Here is a 22,977-nt window from a genome sequence, read left to right as displayed (position 1 = left end):
GATTGGGAGACCGTTTCACTGAGCACCTACACTCTGTCCTCCAGAAGAAGTGGGATCTCCCAGTGGCCACCCTTTTTTAATTCCACTTCCCATTCCCATTCTGATATGTCAATCCATGGCCCCCTTTATAGTCATGATGTGGCCACACTCAGGTTGGAGGAACAACACTTTATATTCCACCTGGGTAGCCTCCAACCTGATGGCATGAACATTGATTTCTCTAACTTCCAATAATGGCCTATCCCCACTTCACCATTCTCCATCACCTTATCCCATCTTTCACCTTACCTCCTTGCCTGCTCATCACCTCCCTCTGGTGCTCCTCTCCCTTTTCTCTCTTCCATGGCCTTCTGTCCTCTCCTATTAGATTCCTCCTTCTCCAGCCCTGTATCTCTTTCACCAATCAACTTCCCAGCTCTTTACTTCATCTCTCCCTCTCCTGGTTTCACCTACCATCTTGTATTTCTCCCTCCCCTCCACTCACCTTTTAAATCCACTGCTCATCTTTTTTTTCTCCAGACCTGCTAAAGGGTCTTAGCCCCAAATGTCGACTATACTGTTTTCCATAGATGCTGCCTGGCCTGCTGAGTTCCTCCAGCATTTTGTGTTGACACTGCCAGATGGATTCTCTTTAGTTCAACCTGTCAGCAAAGCCTGTTTCAATTTGTTCCATTTATCAGTGAATACATTGCCTCCATTGGTGATTATGCAGCTTACTTTTTATGCCTAATGAATCACAAAGGCACCTGTCAGTCCCCTGAGCAAATCTCTCTCTACCTTTACTCAAAACACAAGGATTGTCTGCCATTCAGTCTCATTGTTCAACGGTGAATCACACTTTTCATTAACAAGCACTTCACACACACACACACACACACACACACACACACACACACAAACACCGATAGCACAACACAGGCCCCCTTCGGCCCACAATACTGTACTGAACATGTCCTTACCTTAGGAATTACCTAGGGTTACCCATAGTCCTCTATTTTACTAAGCTCCGTGTACCTATCCAGGAGTCACTTCAAAGACCCTATCGTATCCACCTCCACCACTGTCACCGGCAGTCCATTCCACGCACTCATCACGCTCTGCGTAAAAAAACTTACCCAACATCTCCTCTGTACCTACTTCCAAGTACCTTAAAGCTGTACCCTCTCATGTCAGCCATTTCAGCCCTGGGAAAAAGCCTCTGACTATCCACATGATCAATGGCTGTCATCATCTCATACACCTCTATCAGGTCACCTCTCATCCTCTGTCGCTCTGAGGAGGAAACACATGCACACACAAGAGCAACGAGCTGCTGCTACGACGACATCTTGTAGTTCAAACAGCAGTCCGTACAAAGATAGAACATACACTCTGTGGCTGCTTTATTAGACACACCTGCCCCTTAATACAAATATCTAATCAGCCAATCATGTGGTAGAAACTCAAAGCATAAAAGCATGCAGACATGACCAAAAGGTTCAAATGTTGTTGACAATAAACATCAGGATGGGGAAGAAATGGGATCTAAGTGACTTTGATCATGGAATGATTGTTGGTGCCAGATGGGGTGGTTTGAGTATCTCAGAAATTGCTGATCTCCTGGGATTCTTGCCAATAATAGTCTCTAGAGTTTACAAAGAATGTTGCGAAAAACAGGAAACATCCAGTGAGCAACAGTTCTGTGGGCAAAAATGCCTTATTAATGAGGGAGGTCGGAGGAGAACGGCAGACTGGTTCAAGCTGACAGGAAGGCGACAGTAACTCAAATAACCACACGTTACAACAGTGGTGTGCAGAAGAGCATCTCTGAATGCTCAACACATCAAAACTTGAAGTGGATGGGCTACAGCAGCAGAAGACCATGAATGTACACTGAATGGCCACTTTATTAGGTACCTCTTGCACCTGATAAACTATCCACTGAGTGTAGAACACTAACACATGATATTGTGCCGAATGATGGGCAGACCTGCTTCAGGGACTGATTGGTGTCACTGGACATCAATGTTTTTTTGAAAGCATTGCTTCCTCAGAATTTCTTTTGTCATGATAGACCGCTCGGAGCTGAACACAAGTATAACTTCAGATTACTTGAATTGCTTAGGGATTTGGAGGAAGAAGAAATTAACTTTTATTGAATATAATGCATTTAATTGCATAATGGTGCTGATGTTTTGCAATAGTTCACTTAAGCTAGAAATGTTTTGTTGATGATTTTCATTTGTACTCAGTGCCTGAGGCTTATTGCTTAAGTGTTCAACAATAATCAGCCAACGTTGATGGATTCCAGTTACCCTGACACTGTTACTCCATGACCACAATGACCTGGTGAAACCTTTCACCATGCTCGTCTCTGACAGTGCCAAGATTTGCAGGGACGAAGTCTGAACGGGAATGCAGAAAATGGATCTTTAGTGACATGTTGCACTTCATGGTTTTGTATGCTTGAAGAATGCTGTCAACCAGATACACGTAGTTTGATGCTCTGTAGTTGCCAAGAAAAATTTCAACAACATCCTTGAAAGCCTTCCGTGAGACTTTCCCCGGTGCCAATGGAAGTCTGTCAAATTGCCCGTCATTGATGACCTGTATGAGCTGTGAACCAACAAGAAATGTTTTCCTCAGTCTTGGCATCAGTTATCCTGACTCGAATTCTGAACTGAAATCACAAATACAGATGACTTCAAAAACATGGAGTGTGGTCAGGAAATTTCATGGTGATCTTCCTGTTCAGCAGCTCAAAATCCATAAGATACATTCAGAAGTATTCAGGAAGCAAGATCTTTGTTGTCCAGTGTATCCTCTGCAGAGCCAACCTACAACTGCTGAATTTTCAGGCCACAGTTCACAAAAACTTGCACTGAGAAGCAGGTATGACAACAGTCCCATTGGCTAACTGTCCAGTAAAGCATCTTCGAGTGGTTAAGAAGGCGTATGGTGTACTGTCTTCATTAGTCAGGTGACAGTTCAGGAGCCACAAAGTAACGTTGTTAGACAATCGGAATATCTGTTCAGCTTAATTACAGGAGCAACGTGGAAGCTTTAGAGTGTGTGTAGAGGAGATTCACCAGGATGCTGTCTGGATTAGAGAAAACATCTCATGAGGATAGGTTGAGTGAGCAAGGGCTCTTTGGAGTGAAGGAGGATGAGAGGTGACTTGATAGAGGTGTACAGATGATAAGAGGAATAGATGAGTGGGCAGCCAGAGATTTTTTCTCAGGGTGGAAATAGCTAATACAAAGGGCGTGAATGTTAAGGTGATTGGAGGAAAGCAATGGGATGTCAGAGTAGTGGATGCGTGGGACACCCTGCCAGGGGTGGCGGTAGAGGTAGATACATTAGGGGTATTTAATAGACTTTTAGAGAGGCACATGGGTGAAATGGAGGGAAGGGTTGGATTGATCTTAGAATAGATTAAAAGACCAGCACCACATAGGTCTATAGCGGATGCAATCTCACTGGCTCTCCGCTCAGCTTTGGATCACAGGGACAATAGCAATATCTATGTCAGGCTGCAATCCCCTCAGTACAAATCAACAAGTGTCAGAACCTGGGCCTCTGTACCTCCCTCTGCAACTGGATCATCATTGGAAAACGCAGTCAGTGTTGATCAGAAGTTACATCACCTCCTCGTTGACTATCAACACTGGCGCACCTCAAGGATGTGTCCTTAGCCCACTGTTCTACCCTCTCTACACCCAGAATTGTGTGGATAGGCACAGCTCAAACACCATCTCTAAATTTGCCAATGACACAACTATTGTCGTCAGAATTTCAGATGGTGACACAGGGAGTGAGACAAATCAGCTGGTTGACAGGTGTCGCAGCAATAACCTTGCACTTAACATCAGTAAGACCAAGAAACTGATTGTGGACTTCAGGAAGGGGTAGTCAAGGGAACACACACCAGTACTCATCGAAGAACCAGAAGTGGAAAGGGTGAGCAGCTTCAAGTTCCTGGTGTTAACATCTCTTAAGTTCATTCCTGGGCCCAACACTTTGATGCAACTATAAAGAAGTCACAACAGTATCTGTATTTCATTAGTAGTTTGAAGAGATTTGGTATGTCACCAAAGATTTCTGCAGGTGTACTATGTAAATAATTCTAACTGCAGAAAGTTGGAAACACAGCCAGCTCCTCCCCAGCATGGAGGACACTTTCAAATGGCGATGCCTCAAAAAGGGAACGTCCATCATTGAGGACCCCCATCACCCAGGACATGCCCTCTTCTCATTGCTACTATCAGAGAGGAGATACAGGAGCCTGAAGGCCCATACTCAATGTTTCAGGAATAGCTTCTTCCCTTCCTCCATCAGATTTCTGAATGGACAGTGAACACAGGAACACCACCCCAGTATTATTTGTTTGCGTTTTGCACTACTTATTTAATTATATATACAGTACATATTTCTTATTGTGCTTTGTAGTAATTTTTATGTATTACACTGTACTGCTGCCACAAAGCAACAAATTTCATGACAAATGTCAGTGATTAAAAAACCCAATTTTGATTCTGTAAGCTGAACGGCCTGGCTGTGCAATCATGCTCAATGTTAATTACACCATTCGAGGGAAAGGATTCACAGAGCTGATTTTGCACAGCTCTGCCCTTGGGATCATTAAAAATGAAAGAAACTGGGACATCCCCATTTTCAAATCTTTCTAGTTTTGTGCACAATGAGCCGATCTGTTGGCAGGGTTCACAGGTATATCATAGATCACATGGACAAGAATTTAAGAAAAGGAAAGATTTCCCAACCGCTGGGATGAATGATGATCTCCACAGGTCTGTCGAAGGTGTGCTTCTCTGCCAAGGTGATCGTCACGCTGCTAGCACATACTGCAGTGGGGTCGGCATCAGCGCGGATCGAGTGCGTCGGGCTTTCGACACCTGCAGAGGACAGAGTCCGAGGGTCACTCAGGGCCACCAGTAATGGCTTCCACACCTAACCAAGGTAGGAAATAACCAAAATAAAGATTCTGGTACAGTCACCAAGGAGAAGGTACAGGAGCCGGAAGGCACTCAGCATTTCAGGAACAGCTGCTTCCCCTCCACCATCAGATTTCTGAATGGCCCATAAACACATGAACACCACCTCACTACTTTTTCACCATCTATTCATCTATCTAACGTTGATTGTTTATTCCTCTCCACAGATGCTGCCTGACCTCCTGAGTTCCTCCAGCATTTTGTGTGTGCTGTCTATCACAATATACCACAATCTTGTTGTCTTCAGCAAGGTCAATAAAGTTCTATTGTATTGTATACTGTATGTCTGTCTATCTCTCCACCTCGATCTCTCTATATATTTTTGTAACTTAGTAATTTTTTATGTCTTGCACAGTCCTACTGCCACAAAACAACAAATTTCACGACGTTTGTCAGTGACAATAAACCCTATTCTGATTCCTCATTCTTCTGAGCTCCAAGGTTCTAGTTTAAAAATCAGACATGAATGTTCAGTCCTTGATCCCAGATTCCCCTCCACCATCAGATTTCTGAACAGTCCACGTTCCCATGAACTCTCCCTCACTATTCCTTTCTGTTGCACTACGCATTTATTTTCTAATTCATGGTATTTTTATGCCTTTGCCCTGTCCTGCTATTACAAAGCAACAAATTTCACAGGTTACATATCACAACCTGAATGGCGGCCCTGCAGCGTAGCAGTTACCAGCGAGCGAGGTTCAATTCCCACTGCTGTCTGTAAGGAGTTTGTACATTCTCCCCGTGACCATGTGTGCTTCCTCGGGCTGACTCCGTTTCTTCCCACATTCCAAGGATGCATTGGTTAGCGTTACTGAGTTGCAGGCATGCTATGTTGGTATTGAAAGTGGACTGCCCCCCAGCAGGTAAGACCATAAGACATAGGAGCATAGTTAGTCCTTCCAGGTGAGGCGACACTTCACCTGTGAGTCGGCTGGTGTGGTATACCGCGTCTGGTGCTCCCGGTGCAGCCTTTTATATATTGGTGAAACCCGACGCAGACTGGGAGACCGTTTCACTGAACACCTACCGCCAGAGAAAGCAGGATCTCTCAGTGGCCACACATTTTAATTCCATGTCCCATTCCCATTCTGATATGTCTATCTATGGCCTCCTCTACTGTCAAGATGAAGCCACACTCAGGTTGGAGGAACAACACCTTATATATCAGCTGGGTAGCCTCCAACCTGATGGCATGAACATTGACTTCTCTCATTTCCGTTGATGCCCCTCCTCCCCTTCTAACGCCATCCCTGATATATTAAATTTTTTTCCCCCTCCTTTTTCTTCTTTCTCTCTCTGCCCATCACTCTGCCTGCTCCCCTCTGGTGCTCCCCTCCCCCTTTCTTTCTCCCGAGGCCTCCCATCCCATGATCCTTTCCCTTCTCCAGCTCCGTATCACTTTCGCCAATCACCTTTCCAGCTCTTAGCTTCATCCCACTCCCTCCGGTCTTCTTCTATCATTTCACATTCCCCCCTCCCCCCACTAATTTCAAATTTCTTACCATCTTTCCTTTCAGTTAGTCCTGATGAAGGGTCTCGGCCCGAAACGTCGACATTGCTTCTCCCTATAGATGCTGCCTGGCCTGCTGTGTTCCACCAGCATTTTGTGTGTGTTGCTGGAGCATAGTTAGACCATTCGTCCCATTGAGCCTGCTCTGCCATTCCATCATGGCTCTCAACCCCATTTTCCTACCTTCGACACCCTGACAAATCAAGAATCTATCAACCATCACTTTAAAAATATCCAATGATTTTGCCTCCACAGCTCCCTGTGGCACTGAATTCCACCCATCTCTGTTCTAAAGGGATATCCCTCTATTGCAGGGGTTCCCAGCCTGGGGCCCAAGGACGCCATGCTTGATTGTACACGATCCATGGCATGAAAGAAGTTTGGAACCTCTGCTCTATTCTGAGGCTGTGTCCTCTGGTCCTGGACTTCCCCACAAAAGGAAATATCCTCTCCACATCCTCGGACTGCGTTGGTCATTGGTGCAAACGACACATTTCACTGTGTGATCGTCAGTGCTGTAGAGTGTGATGCTACCGTGATGCCCAGACCCTGAACAAAAGGAGAAGGCTGCACAACCCACGAGTAGAGTGACTGTTTCAGTTCTGACCTGCCAGCAAGCACGGTGCTCGTATTTCAAGGCGAAAACTGAAGTCATACACGATGGCGTTGGTGACCTCATCATCCAAGAGCTTTGCTAAACACAGTGGGCTGCCAGTCTCCTTGTGATGTTGGTGGTTTGAGCAGCAGCGGTCTCTATTCCTCCTGGAAGCACATGGAATTCAATAGGGCAGTTAATGTTGGCAGCTTGGGTTAATTTTATGTTCTTAACAAATAAAATCAGGCATCACTCTCCATTCTGAATACAAAAGATTCTGCGAATGCTGGTTATCCAAAGAAACACACACAAAGAGCTGGAGGAGCTCAGCAGGTCAGGTGGCATCTACAGAAATGAATTAACAGTCCATGTTTCAAGCTGAGATGCTTTAAGGACATAGAAGAATACAGCTTAGGAACAGGCCATTCAGCCCACAATAATGTGCCAAACCAACTAAAAAGCGAATCAAAGACACCCAAACACTCATCCCTTCTACCTACACCATGTCCATACCCCTCCACCCTCTTTATATCCATTTACCTATCCAAATATGTCTTAGCAGCCTCTACCACCGTACCAGGCAGCATATTCTATCAAGGATGAGGGACCCGAGTCCATCATGAGTAAAACCCTCCCACCACTGAGATCTACATGGAGGGTTGTCACAGGAAAGCAGCATCCATCATCGGGGACCCCCACCACCCAGGTCGTGCTCTCTTCTCACTGCTGCCATTAGGCAAGAAGTACAGGAGCCTCAGGCTTCACACCACCAGGTTCAGGAACAGTTTCTACCCCTCAACCATCAGGCTATTGAACCAAAGAGGATAACTACACTCAACTTCACTTGCCCCATCTCTGACTGTACCCACAGCCAACGGACTCACTTTCAAGGACTCTTCATCTCATGCTCTTGATATTTATTGTTTATTTATTGTTATTATTATTTCTTCTTTTTGCATTTGCACAGTTTGTTGTCTTCTGCACTCTGGTTGAAAGCCCTAGTTGGGCAGTCTTTCATTGATTCTGTTATGGTTATTATTCTATAGATTTATTGAGTGTGCCCACAAGAAATAAGAATTTCAGAGTTGTGTATATGCAATTTGCACTTTGATAATAAAATTTACTTTGAACTTCATCAGGACTGTAAAGGAAGGGGGAAGAAGCTGACTCATTTAAATCAGTGATAATAAGCCTGATTCTGGCATTGTCTTACACCCTTTCCTCCACTGGTGGACTCCCATATGGCTGGATGAACATAGAACCACAGAACTGTAGAACCATGGACAGCTAGGCCTGGTGTCGGAGTGGGATTATAGGCCTGGTGTCAGAGTGGGATTATAGGCCTGGTTTCGGAGTGGGATTAAAGACCTGGTGTCAGAGTGGGATTATAGGCCTGGTGTCAGAGTGGGATTATAGGCCTGGTGTCGGAGTGGGATTATAGGCCTGGTGTCAGAGTGGGATTATAGGCCTGGTGTCGGAGTGGGATTAAAGACCTGGTGTCGGAGTGGGATTATAGGCCTGGTGTCAGAGTGGGATTATAGGCCTGGTGTCAGAGTGGGATTATAGGCCTGGTGTCAGAGTGGGATTATAGGCCTGGTGTCGGAGTGGGATTATAGGCCTGGTGTCAGAGTGGGATTATAGGCCTGGTGTCGGAGTGGGATTATAGGCCTGATGTCAGAGTGGGATTATAGGCCTGGTGTCGGAGTGGGATTAAAGACCTGGTGTCGGAGTGGGATTATAGGCCTGGTGTCAGAGTGGGATTATAGGCCTGGTGTCGGAGTGGGATTAAAGACCTGGTGTCGGAGTGGGATTATAGGCCTGGTGTCAGACTGGAACATACAACCACAGAACTGTAGAACCATGGACAGCCAGGCCTGGTGTCAGAGTGAGATTCTTTATTATGTGAATTGGGATTCCAGATTAGGAAATATTATTAAATGTGTTGATAATATTTGTTAGCTGAACATTTTTTCAATTATTTATTAGTGTTTTAATGCACTTTAATATATTTTCAAAAATTGTTATGAGGTTTTTAAATAATTTAAAGCAATTTTAATGGTTTTTTAATGTCTAGTGAAAGACATCAGCTCTGGAATACTGGAATTAGCTGAAAACGGTCTTTGGCTTTACAGAGAATGGAGAATAGTACAGCACAGGAACAGGCCCTTCAGCCCACAATTTCTGTGCTGAATATGAATATCTTCTGCCTGCACATAATCCATATCCATCTATTCTTGCCCTTTTCAACTGCCAATTTAAAACCCTTTTAAGCCTTTTAAAAGCTGATTTTCTTACACACAATTCCTGGCCGTCCATTCCAGGCACCATTCTCTGTGTAAAACGAATTTGCCCCATACATTTCCCTTAAACGGCACAGTACTGTAGTGATCAGCACAACGCCTTACAGTCCCAGTGACCGGTGTTCAATTCCCACCACTGCCTGTAAGGAGTTTGTATGTTCTCCTTGTGTCTGTGTGTGCTTCCTCCCACAGTCGAAAGACTGGTGTATGGGTTGGTATGTTAATTGGTCATTGTAAATTGCCCTGAGATTAGGTTAGAATGAAATCGAGGGATTGCTGGGCAGCAGGTTTGTACAGCCAGAGAGCCTATTCTGTGCTCCGTCTATCTAAATAAATAAACAAACAAACCCCTCCCCCCCACTTTCACCTTAAATGCATCTCCTCCAGTATGAGATTGCCTACCCTGGGAAAAAGATCCATGCTCTCTATGGTGCTCACAATTTCGAGTCAAGATGGCACTAAACTGTTGATGGCCTGACTGTGTGTATGAGGGGGTGGGGGATAGGTATGAAAGGAGCTCGTTTTGCTGTCGTGGCCTTGTTGTGTTGTTGTTGCCGCTTGTGGTGTTTTGTTAAACATTGTGGACATGTTGTATTGACGCAGAATGTGAGGTGACTCTTGCAGGCTGCCCCCAGCACCTCCTTGGGGGTGTTGGTCATTTATGCAAACAGCACATTTCACTGTATGCTTCAAAATACCTGTGATAAATAAATCTGAATCAGAATCTAATTTTATCATGTGGCGGCCTGAGGAATCTGGTGAGGAGGGAAATGGAAATGATCAGGGCGCACAATCAAAGGTAGGTAATCTGGTACAGGTAGCTGAGGCTCCTATGGAGAGCAAGTGAGCTCCCTATCCTGATGAAGGTTCTCAGCCTGAAACATTGACTCTTTATCCTTCCACAGACGCTGCCTGACCTACTGAGTTCCTCCAGCATTTTGTGTGTTGCTCTGGATTTCCAGCATCTGTAAAATCTCTTGTGTTTACGATCAGCTCTCCAACTTCTCTGGCCTGGGGATTCTGTCGATTTCAGCTTCCTCTTCTCCGAGCCCACTCAGAACCAAAGGCCAAGGGTTTTGCAAAACCTCAATAAAAATTTAGCTTTTACTTTTCTACCCCTGAAAATTAATTGGAATAAATGAAGCTTACAATTTTTATGTTCGCTATTCTATATTTTTACTCCCTTTTGCAATATTTATTTTATTTATATATATATTATTGGTTTTTTTATTATTATGTACTTGTGTACATATACCTGTCTGGACACGCCCCTCTGCTGACTGCTCCTGTGGCTCCTCCCACAGACCCCTGTATAAAGGCAGTTGGAGGCACTGCTCCTCCCTCAGTCTCCAGGATGTTGTGTGGTGGTCTCTTGCTACTAATCGTGGTCTCTTGCAGCTAATAAAAGCCTATCATTCGCCTCCCGTCTCCTAGAGTTATTGATGGTGCATCAGTACTGCTGCTGCATTAATCCACCATTAAGGACTCCTGTCACCAGGACATGCCCTCTTCTCTTTGCTACCATCAGGGAGGAGGTACAAGAGCCTGAAGACACACACTCAATGATTTGGGAACAGCTTCTTCCTCTCTGCCATCAGATTTCTGAATCGACAATGAATCCAAGAACACTTTCTCACTCATCTTTGTTCTCATTTTGCACTACTTATTTAATTTTATATATATATATATATACACACACACACACACACACACACATATATATAAAAAATAACTTACATTATTTCTTATTTTAACTTACAGTATTTTGTAGTATATTTTATGTATTACAATGTACTACTGCAACAAAATAACAAATTTCACAACATATTCTGGTGATATTAAACCTGATTCTGAATCTAAAAATAATCAATTCTTTTGACAATCAAATTTCCAAATCGCCTGTCTTGGTGGCCAAAATAACGTCTGACACAGCCGATGTGCGACTTACCTTTTGAGCTGGCTTTCTGCCGTGGTCTGTGAATCGCTGCCAAGCGTAACCAGTGTGGGGACGTAGACAGGCGGAAGCACCAGCCGGATGGTGCCATTGGGCAAAGTCTGTAGCTCCAGCGAGGTGCTTATCAAAATGGTCACTGTTTCCAGTGGAGTAATTGTTCCCAAATTCACTGCAAACACCGTCCTCTCCAAGTCCTCATCCAGTACAAAGTGACCTGCCAGAGAAGGAAAGCAAGCTATTCTCATCCTCAATATGAATTCAATTTAAATCCACCAGCATTTCCAGACACAACTGAATCTGTTCATGACATTTCACTGAATGGCTGGTCTTCCATACAGAAATGGCTCACAGAGATATGGTCATATAATTGAAGGAACAATAGATGTACAGGCTTAACTGTCAGGTTGTTAAATAAATTTTATTTAATTAATATCTCAAGAGCCAAAGTAACCCACATAAAATGCCGAAGAAACTCAGCAGGTCAGGTAGCATCTATGGATGGGAATAAGCAGTCAGCATTTCAGGGCAAGTCCCCTCATCAGGATGGGAAAGGAAGGGGGAAGAAGGCAAAATAAGTAGGTGGGGGTGGGAAAGGGAAGGGGTACAAGTTGGCAGGTGGTAGGTGAGACCAGGTGAGGGGGAAGATGAAGTAAGAAGCTGGGAGGTAATAGGTGAAAGAGCTAAAGAGTTGAAGAAGAAGGAATCTGATAGGAGAGGAGGGTGGGCCATATGAGAAAGAGAAGGAGGAGGAATTTCTGGAGAAGGTAACAGGCAGATGAGGAGAAGAGAAGGGGTAAGTCAGAGATGGGGTAGGTACAGCCTACTCACTCTCTTCAGATGGAAGGCACTTGACTACATGCGTTTGGTTCGGGTCAGGCCAAGCCTGTCTCATTATGATTTTGTCAGTGTCACTACATATCTTCTCTGTTCATGGTCAGTCAAAATTGAGTCTATTGACATATCTATGGTGGCTTAACAGTTAGCCCTAACGCTTTACGGTGTCAAAGATCCAGGTTCAATTTCCGCTGCTGTCTGTAAACAGTTTGTACGTTCTCCCTGTGACCATGTGGGTTTCCTCCAGATGCTCCAGTTTCTTCCCACAGACCAAAACCATATCGGTTAGGGTTAGTGAGTGGACAAGGGACATGACCCAGACAGGAAGGTGATCTGCAGGGCATGCTGTGTTGTAACCGGAAGCATGGTAACACTTCCTCGGACTGTGAGCTAGTTGATGCAAAGTGGGACATCTCCCTGTGTTTTGGTGTTTCAATATATAAGTGACTAATAAAATGAAACTTAATCTTAAATATTAAATATGTGTACAGGGACAGCGAAAAACTTGCAGCGGTATCACAGGTGCATAGTGACAGGTGCACACCATTTTCAAGAAAAACATAAACTACACAAAAGTAAATTATACAAGAAAGAAGACAATAAGAATGTGAAAAATCTCCATTGTAGTGCAAAGTGATTGTACTGTTGCCATGCTGATGGAGTGATGAGGGTTGTGCTGGTTGGTTCAAGAATCGAATGGCTGAAGGGAGGCGTCTGTTCCTGAACGTGGCGATGTGGAATTTCAGACGTCTGTACCTCCTGCCTGATGGGAGCTGTGAGAAGATGGCAGGATCCAGACAATGGAGAACTTTGATAATTGTTGCCCTCAGGGTCAAGTTCTTCATGGACTCAGGGTCTAAGGTCTGGGACTATTATTTTGTGTTATGATTTTACTGATATCATATATGTGCTTGCTACCTGTATGTGTTCTGTGTGCCTTGTGCTGCGTATGACTGTTGGTTCTGTTTTGTACCTTAGCTCCAGAGTAATACTGTTTCATTTGGCAGTATTCATGGGGATTCATATACTGAACTTGAACTTGAGACAGTGCCTCCTGTAGATACTACTGATGGAGGGGAGGGATGTGCCCGTGAACTCTCCTCACCTTTAGATACTTATCCACCATTGAGCACATTTGCACAGAGCACTGCCACTTGAGAGCAGCATCCATCATCAAAGACACCCACCAGCCAGGCCCTGCCCTCGGCTCAAAATCAGAATCAGCTTTAATATCACTGGCATGTGTCGTGCAATTTGTTGTTTTGTGGCAGCAGTACATTGCAGTACAGAATAATAAAAACTATAAATTACAATGAAAAAATATACTTAACAAAACTAAATTAGATAAATTGGGTAAAAAGAGAGCAAAACAAAAGAAAAAAAATATTGAGGTAGTGTTCATAGGTTCATTCAGAAATCTGGTGACGGAGAGGACGATGTTCCTGAATCATTGAGTGTGTGTCTTCAGGCATCTGTACCTCCTCTTTGATGGTAGCAATGAGAAGGGGGTGTTGGGGCAGTCTTTTCTGAGGCATCACCTTTTGAAGATGTCCTCAATGCTGGGGAGGCCAGTGCCAGTGATAGAGCTGGCTGAGTTTACAACTTTCTGCAGCTCTTTACAATCCCGTGTCGTGATTCCCTCCAGACGGTGATGCAACCAATTAAATACCCTCCATAGCATGTCTGTAAGAATCTGTGAGAGTCTTTGGTGCCATACCGTTGTCTCAGACTTCTGCTGAAATATACCATTGAGCAGGAGGTACACTGCCTGATGAGATTTCCTGCACAAGGAGTCTCAGAGAAAACACAAGTATTAATCCACCCAAGAGAAACCTAATCCAAGATTGCGGTACAGAAAGAAAAAACTTTGCTTCAATGTTAATGTTGGATGAACACACACAAAATGCTGGTGGAACACAGCAGGCCAGGCAGCATCTATAGGGAGACGTCTTGGACCGAAACGTCGACAACACTTCTCTCTATAGATGCTGCCAGGCCTGCTGTGTTCCACCAGCATTTTGTGTGTGTTGCTTGAATTTCCAGCATCTGCAGATTTCCTCGTGTTTGTTAATGTTGGACGAGACTGGTTAATTGTTACTTTCTTTGCAGGTTAACAATTTATGTCTGCTAGTATTTTTATACTACTTATAGCTGTGACTGTTTAGTATAAACACAAGAAATTCTGCAGATGCTGGAAATCCAGAGCAACACACACAAAATGATGGAGGAACTCAGCAGGTCAGGTAGCTTCTATGGAAATGAATAAACAGTCAATGTTTCAGGCCGAGACCCTTCATCAGAACTGGAAAGGAAGGCGGAAGATGCCAGAATAAAAAGATGGGGAGGGAGCGGGTGGAGGATAGCTAGAAGGTGATAGGTGAAGCCAGGTGGGTAGGAAAGGCAAAGGGCTGGAGGAGAAGGAATCCGATAGGAGAGGAGAGTGGACCGTGGGAGAAAGGGAAGGAGGAGGGGCACCAGAGGGAGGTAAGAAGGTCAGAGTGTGGAATAGAGTGTCGGTGTGGGCAGCGGAGCGGGAGTAAGGAGTGTTCGAGGTCGACAGACGACTGGAGACCGGAGGATCGGCCGTTGTAGGTAGGCCGAGACCCTCGGACCTACCTGGAGAGTACCTGAGGAGGCAGGTAAAACTGCGCAGGCGCGGGTGACGTCAGCGGCGAGCGCGGGGTTTGAAAAGAGGCCCACGTTCAGGAGCGGGCAGCGTCCATTACGCTGGGTGCCAACCCAACCGCCGTAAAACTCAATGGAGAGAGGGTAGTGGGCAGCGTCCATTACGCTGGGTGCCAACCCAACCGCCGTAAAACTCGATGGAGAGAGGGTAGTGGGCAGCGTCCATTACGCTGGGTGCCAACCCAACCGCCGTAAAACTCGACGGAGAGAGGGTAGTGGGCAGCGTCCATTACGCTGGGTGCCAACCCAACCGCCGTAAAACTCAACGGAGAGAGGGTAGTGGGCAGCGTCCATTACGCTGGGTGCCAACCGCCGTAAAACTCGACGGAGAGAGGGTAGTGGGCAGCGTCCATTACGCTGGGTGCCAACCGCCGTAAAGCAAGACGGAGAGAGGGCAGCAGAGTGCCGGGCTTCGACGCAAGGGGACTTCGCCGAGAGGAAATCAGTGAACCTGACTACGTGCTTGCTGAGATAAAAAAGGTAAGGTCAGTAGGTACTTCTATTAATTTATTCTGACTAATCTGGGATCAGGTATGGGGGAGACAGAGCAGTGGGGTGCTCCGCATGCAGTATGTGAGAGGTCGGGGTCGACACAGTTGTCCCTGATGACCACACCTGCAAAAGGTGCGTCCAGCTGCAGCTCCTATCAGACCGAGTTAGGGAGTTGGAGCTGGAGCTGGATGAACTACGGATCATACGGGAGGCAGAGGCAGACATAGATAAAAGTTATCGGGAGGTAGTCACACCGAAAAGACAGGAGGTAGGCAAATGGGTGACAGTCAAGAGAGGCAGGGGGAGCAGACAGAGAGAGAAGAGCACCCCTGTGGCCGTTCCCATCAACAATAAGTATACCGTTTGAATACTGTTGGTGGGGACAACCTACCAGGGACAAGTTGCAGTGGTCCTGCCTCTGGCACTGAGGTTGCACCCTCGACTAGGAAGGGGAGGAGGGAAGAGAAGAGAGCAGTAGTGACAGATTTTGTAGGGAAGATCGGGAGTCTCAGATGGTATGTTGCCTCCCTGGTGCCGGGGTCTGGGACATCTCAGATCGGGTGCAGGTTATTCTCGAGAGGGAGGGCAAGAATCCAGATGTTGTGGTCCATGTAGGGACCAACGACGTGGGTAGGATGAGTGAGGGGGTCCTGCGTAGGGAGTTAGGTGCGAAGCTGAAGAGCAGGACCTCCAGGGTAACAATCTCAGGATTGCTACCTGTGCCACGTGCGAGTGAGGCAAGGAACAGGAGGATTATACAGATTAATACGTGGCTGAGAGGATGGTGCAGGAGGGAGGGCTTCAGGTTTGTAGATAATTGGGCCTTGTTCCAGGGAAGGTGGGATCTGTTCTGAAGGGACGGTTTACACCTGAACTGGAGCAGTACTACATTCTTGCAGGAAAGTTTGCTAGCGCTTCTTGGGGGGGGGGGGGGGTAAACTAAATTTGCAGGGGGCGGGGATTCAGAATGTGAGAGAGGATAGTGAGAGGAAGAATAAAGGACAGGTGGGGACTACATGGTTCTGGAATATTAAGTGTGTAGTAGAGAAAGGTGAGGTGGAACAAGTGATAAAGAGGACATATGTACAGAGGGATAGTCTGACGGATCATGGAGTTAAATGTGCAGAAAGAATAAGTAAATTTAGGAAGGACAACAAAATTCAAGGGGCGTATAGCCTGATGGGAGTTCGGGGAGCTGGGTTAAGCACAATAGGCAGCGATTTAAACAGAGAGAGGAGAAATGGGCTAAAAATTCTATATCTGAATGCGTGAAGTGTCAGAAATAAGGCGGATGAGCTTGAAGCTCAGGTGTGAATGGGTAACTATGATGTTGTTGGGATAACAGAGACATGGCTGTAGGGAGATCAGATTTGGGAAATGAATGTACAAGGGTATACGTGCTATCGTAGGGACAAAAATGTGGGGAGAGGGGGTGGGGTGGCCCTGTTGGTGAGGAATGAGATTCAGTCCTTTGCAAGGGGGGACATAGGATCAGGAGAAGTGGAGTCTATGTGGATAGAACTGAGGAACAGTAAGAGCAAAAAGACCCTAATGGTCTTTCTGTGTACAGGCCACCAAACAGTAGCATGGATATTGGGTGCAAGTTGAATAGGGAGTTAACATTGGCATGTGGCAAAGGTAATGTCGCAGTAGTTATGGGGGATTTCAACATGTAGGTGAACTGGGAGAATCAGGTTGGTGCTGGACCCCAGGATAGGGAGTTTGTAGAGTGCCTACGGGATGCATTCTTGGAACAGCTTGTATGAGAGCCGACCAGGGACAAGACTATTCTGGATTTAGTGTTGTGTAATGAACAGGATTTGATAAACGATCTTGAAGTAAAGGAGCCATTAGGAGGTAGTGACCATAATATGATGTTTTTATCTGCAATTTGAGAAGGATAAGGGCAGATCGGAGGTGTCAGTGTTGCAGTTGAACAGGGGAAGCTATGGAGCCATGAGGGAGGAGCTGGCCACAGTTAACTGGATGGATATCCTAGCAGAAAAGACAGTGGGACAGCAGTGGCAGGTATTCTTGGGAATAATGCACAAGGTGCAAAATCAGTTCATCCCCCGGAGAAGGAAGGATTCAAAGGGGGAAAGGGGCCACAGTGGTTGACAAAGGAAGTCAGAGATTGCATAGCATTTTTTAAAAAAAAAGTATGTCAGAGCTAAGGTGAGTGGGAGGAGAGATGATTGGGAAATTTTCAAGGAACAACGGAACTTAACTAAAAAGGCCATACGGGGAGAAAAAACGAGGTAAAAACACAAGCTAGCCAGGAATACAAAGGAGGATAGCAAAAGCTTTTTTAGGTATGTGAAGAGAAAGAAGATAGTTAAGAACAATGTTGGGCCCTTGATGAATGAATTGGGTGAAATTGTTATGGGAAACAGAGAAATGGCAGAAAAATTTAATAAGTACTTTAGATCTGTCTTCACTAGGAAAGACACAAGCAATCTCCCAGATGTATGGATGGGCCAAGGACATAGGGTAACAAAGGAAATGAAACAGATTGACATTAGGAAGGAAACGGTGATGGTAGACTGATGGTACTGAAGGCTGACAAATCCCCAGGTCCAGATGGTCTGCATCCTAGGGTACTAAAGGAGGTGGCTCTGGAAATTGCGGATGCATTGGTAATCATTTTCCAATGTTCCTTAGATTCAGCATCAGTTCCTGAGGATTGGAGAATGGCTAATGTTATCCCACTTTTTAAGAAAGGAAGGAGGGAGAAAACAGAGAACTATCGTCCTGTCAGCCTGACATCGGTGGTGGGGAAGATGCTAGAGTCCATTATTAGAGATGAAATAGTGGCATATCTAGATAGCAGAGATAGGATTGGGCTGAGCCAGCATGGATTTACCAAGGGCAAATCATGCTTGACTAATCTATTCGAGGATGTAACCAGGAAGTTAGACATGGGAGATCCAGTGGATGTAGTGTACCTTGATTTTCAGAAGGCATTTGATAAGGTCCCACATAGGAGACTGGTGGTTAAAATCAGAGCTCATGGCATCGGGGGGAAGACATTGACATGGATAGAAAACTGGTTGTCAGATAGAAAGCAAAGGGTAACGGTGAATGGGTGTTTCTCGGAATGGCAGGTGGTGACTAGTGGGGTGCCACAGGGCTCGGTATTGAGACCACAGCTGTTTACGATTTACATCAACGATTTAGATGAAGGCATTGAGAACAACATCAGCAAGTTTGCTGATGATACTAAGCTGGGTGGCAGTGTGACATGTGATGAGGATGTTAGGAGAATTCAGGGTGACTTGGATAGGCTGAGTGAGTGGGCAGATACTTGGCAGATGATGTTTAATGTGAATAAGTGTGAGGTTATCCACTTTGGGAGTAAGAACAGGAAGACAGATTATTATCTGAACGGTAGAGTTAGCTAAGGGAGAAATACAAAGAGATCTGGGAGTCCTTGTTCATCAGTCACTGAAGGTGAATGAGCAAGTGCAGCAGGCAGTGAAGAAGGCTAATGGAATGTTGGTCTTTATTACAAAGGGAATTGAGTACAAGAGCAAGGAAATCCTTTTGCATTTGTACAGGGCCCCAGTGAGACCACACCTGGAGTATTGTGTACAGTTTTGGTCTCCAGGGTTAAGGAAGGACATCCTGGCTGTAGAGGAAGTGCAGTGTAGATTCATGAGGTTAATTCTTGGGACGTCCAGACTGTCTTCTGCAGAGAGGTTAGAGAGACTGGGCTTGTACACGCTGGAATTGGGGAGATTGAGAGGCGATCTGATTGCAACATATAAGATTATTAAGGGATTGGACAAGATAGAGGCAGGAAATATGTTCCAGATGCTGGGAGAGTCCAGTACCGGAGGGCATGGTTTGAGAATAAGGGGTAGGTCATTTAGGACAGAGTTAAGGAAAAACTTCTTCTCCCAGAGAGTTGTGGGGGTCTGGAATGCACTGCCTCGGAAGGCAGTGGAGGCCAGTTCTCTGGATGCGTTCAAGAAGGAGCTAGATGGGTATCTTATGGATAGGGGAATCAAGGGATATGGGGACAAGGCAGGAACCGGGTATTGATAATAGATGATCAGCCATGATCTCAGGATGGTGGTGCAGGCTCGAAGGGCCGAATGGTCTACTTCTGCACCTATTATCTATTGTCTAGAAGAACATAGAAGGAGAAAACAATACACATGCCATCAGGTAGGTGGCAATACAGACAGAATGTAGGGTATTGCTTTTCCACCCTGAGAGGCATCATCATGGCACAAGAGGAGGCCATGGACCGACATGTTTGAACAGGAATGGGAATTATAATAGTATTCCACTGGGAAGTTCTACTTTTGGCAGATGGCGAACGCGTTCGGCGAAGTGGTCCCCAAATTTATGACGGTTCTCACCATTGTATATTAGGAGCTATATCAGGAGCACCAGACACAATGGACGACTCCTGCAGATTCACAGGTGAAGTGTTGCCTCACCTGAAAGGACTGTTTAGGGCCCTGAGTGGAGGTGATAGAGGAGGTGAATGGGCAGGTGAAGCTCTTTATATTTATATTGCTGTACTTCTACACTATCCTTGGTTGGTAGGACTGAAACAAACCCAATTTCCCTTGGGATCAATAAAGTATGTCTGTCTGTCTGTCTCTTTGAGCTGTTTAGTATGTCCCCTAGTGGTCATAGTATGTAATTGCAGTTGTTCAATGTGTTCACTAGTGGTCACAGTACTTTGCAAGTTCTGGAGGTGTCTCTGGTGCTGCATTATTTGAATAATGGCTATCTGATTGGTTAGCTATTAACTACGAATTTGAATGGACTGTGTCTTATCTGTGGGTATAAAAAATGCTGACCACATGGCTCCACAATCTCCTTTTCCTTCTTCTCTCCCTCCAACTACCAGTATCTGCTCCTGTTACTGTCCATTTCCAATTCTCCTTGCTCTATCAACGCTTAATAAAACGATTGTGAAACAAGTTTTGTGTCTCTTCCTGACTTCTGAAAGAACCTAAAAACATAAGAATTCAAATTTAAGTAATACAAATCTTTAAGGAGTTTTACCATTACCATTCTGGAAGGTTCCAGATGAAATATTACTGCAGTCAAAATAACAGTCATCTAATTTAGCTTTGTCTTTTATTTGCAATGTTACTATGCGCCCAGAAACTGTTGCCTCGAATCCGACCATGGTAGTGAACTCATCCACAGGATAGATGAAAAGTCCTGCAGGGAAATAGAATTGATAAACTCAAAGAACCAACAAACAGCACAAGTTTTTCAACAAAGCACACAGACAGGCAATATCATACTAAGCACAGGAGATTCCACAGATGCTGGAAATCTTGAGCAACACACACAAAATTCTGGAAGAACTCAGCAAGTCAGGCAGCATCTCTGGCAGAATATAAACAACTGAATATCGATTCCTCTAACTTCCGGTAATTTCTGTCACCCTCTTTCCTTCTCTCTTTTTCCATTCCCTGTTCTGATTCCCAGCACAACCTTTCTCCTCTCCTTCCCTCCCTTGGGATCTACCCTGCATCTTTCCCTTTTTCCCATGGCCCACTATCATCTCTGGTCAGATTCCTTCTTCTTCAGCCTTTTAAATCAGCCACGAATCACCTCTCAACTTCTTACTTCACCGCCCCTTCCCCCTCACCTGGTCCCATCTGTCACCAGCCAGCTTGTCCTCCCACCCTTTTCCCCAGTTCCTTATTCTGGCTTCTTCCCTCTTCTTTTCCAGCCCTGGTGAAGGGTCTTGACCTGAAAGATTGTCTTTATTTCTCTCTTTAGAAGCTGCCTGACCTGCTGAGTTCCTCCAGTATTTTGCATAATAACATGGTCCTCCAGGTTCGGGGGGGTTCAGCTGAGGGCTAACAAAACTGTTATGGAAACGGAAAAGAAGAATCCCTCTACATCTGAGTGAGGCGGTATCCCTGAGTTTCTACCCGGGCCTTGCATAGTGACAGAAGGGAAAACCAAGAGGAAGTTACTGACATGATGAAGGAAGCCCTGGACACTGCCAGAGATGCAGGACCTTCATTGCCACCCAAAACACCAGCGGCGAAACAGGCAGAAAGTAAATATTCATATTAACAATTAGGCCTGAATTTTCAACACACACATCACGCTGGAGGAACTCAGCAGGTCGGGCAGCATCCGTGAAAACAAACAGTTAACGTTTTGGGCCGAGACCCTTCGTCAGGACTGGTCGTTTATTTGTTTCCACGGACGGTGCCTGACCTGCTGAGTTCCTCCAGTGTGTTGTGCTGTTGCTTTGACCCCAGCATCTGCAGAGTATTTTGTTTTTAGGCCTGAATTTTCTCCTCTTTCTGCATTGATTCCATTGAATTAAAGAACAGTTACGTACAATCAAACAGTTAGCTTGGACAGATTATTTAAATAAGAGGATAAAAAATGTATTGACATTGTGGGTGACATGGTAGAGTAGTGGATAGTGTAATTACTTTACAGCCACAGTGATCACCAATCAGAGTTCAATTCCCATGGCTGTCAGTAAGAAAATTTTTACGCTTTCCCCATGACCACGTGGGTTTCCTCCGGGTGCTCCTGTTTCTGCCCACATTCCAAAGACATGCGGGTTAGTGGTACAGAGTTGTGGGCATGCTGTTTTAGTGCTGGAGGTGTGGCGACACTTGTAGGCTGTCCCCAACATCACTGGAATGTGTTTCTTGTTCATGTTTCACTATGTTTCGATGTTTCAACGTACATATGACAAACAAAACTAATCGTTAAAGATTTTATCAGGATATTCCATCAGGATTTCTACTTTGTTGTACGTTTGTCAATAGGGGACTTACTTTTAAATGGCTGTGCAGAAACACAATATGGAGGTGAGGTGGCTCAGGGTGTGGAGAACAGGCAGGAAAATGGAGTAGAGGTGAGATTAGGCCAGCTGTGGGTTTATCAAAAGTAGAAAAGACCAAAGAGGTCAGATGACTCCCTCTTTCTCAATGATCTGAGGTTAAAAAAATTTCCCCTGTAGTGCATAAACACAAGAGATTCTGCAGGTGAGACTAGAACTAGAGGTCATGGGTCTCAGGTAAAAGTTGAGATACTTAAGGAGAAAATTAGGGAGAACTTTTTCACTCAGAGGATGGTGAGAGTGCGAAATAAACTGCCAGAGGAAGTAATGGCTGTGTGCTCGCGTGTGACACTTGAGAAGTTTGGACAAGAGAGGGTCCACGATCAGGTAGATGGGACTTGGCAGTAGATCGTGTAGGCATGGACTAGATGGACTGAATAGCCTGTTTCTGTGCTGCGGTATTCTGTGATTCTGTGTATTGTTGAATTCACATTGACTTCTACCTTTAAAGATCTCAGCACATTCCAAAATACCTCACAACTCAGCAAGTATCTTTTTGAAAGGAGTCATAATTTTTCTGGTTCAACTACCGGTCTGAGCAGTGTGAAAGGTAAAAGACAGGATTATCTGTTTAGCTGACACTGTTTGAAAGCAGATTGCTGAATGTGGAATTCGCTCCCTTGCCCTCTCCCCCTCTTGAGCTCTCACTCCTCCTCGAAGCTCTCTTCAACCAAGGTTTCTTGGGGAGATTCTCTGCCATCTCCTCATGGGACCCTGTGTTGGTAATCACTCTTGGCATTTTTGCAACTTTATAATTGCTCTCTAA

The 22,977-nt window shown here is 45.2% G+C and overlaps 1 protein-coding gene across 1 annotated transcript in view; it reads right to left on the bottom strand.

Moving 5' to 3' along the window:
* The window catches only part of vwa5b1 (von Willebrand factor A domain containing 5B1), a 192,634-nt gene that overhangs the window by 123,963 nt on the left and 45,694 nt on the right, over positions 1-22,977 (bottom strand). The window contains exons 3-6 of the mRNA XM_059952343.1: positions 20,393-20,548; positions 11,345-11,564; positions 7,109-7,263; positions 4,761-4,892 (exon numbers count right to left, since the gene is read on the bottom strand). Coding sequence (XP_059808326.1) covers positions 4,761-4,892; positions 7,109-7,263; positions 11,345-11,564; positions 20,393-20,548 — 663 coding nt within the window. The remainder of the gene's footprint in view (positions 1-4,760; positions 4,893-7,108; positions 7,264-11,344; positions 11,565-20,392; positions 20,549-22,977) is intronic.

This window comes from Hypanus sabinus, chromosome 27, assembly GCF_030144855.1.
Source record: "Hypanus sabinus isolate sHypSab1 chromosome 27, sHypSab1.hap1, whole genome shotgun sequence".
Taxonomy (NCBI): Eukaryota; Metazoa; Chordata; class Chondrichthyes; order Myliobatiformes; family Dasyatidae; genus Hypanus; species Hypanus sabinus.
This window is presented reverse-complemented; position numbering and strand designations above follow the sequence as displayed.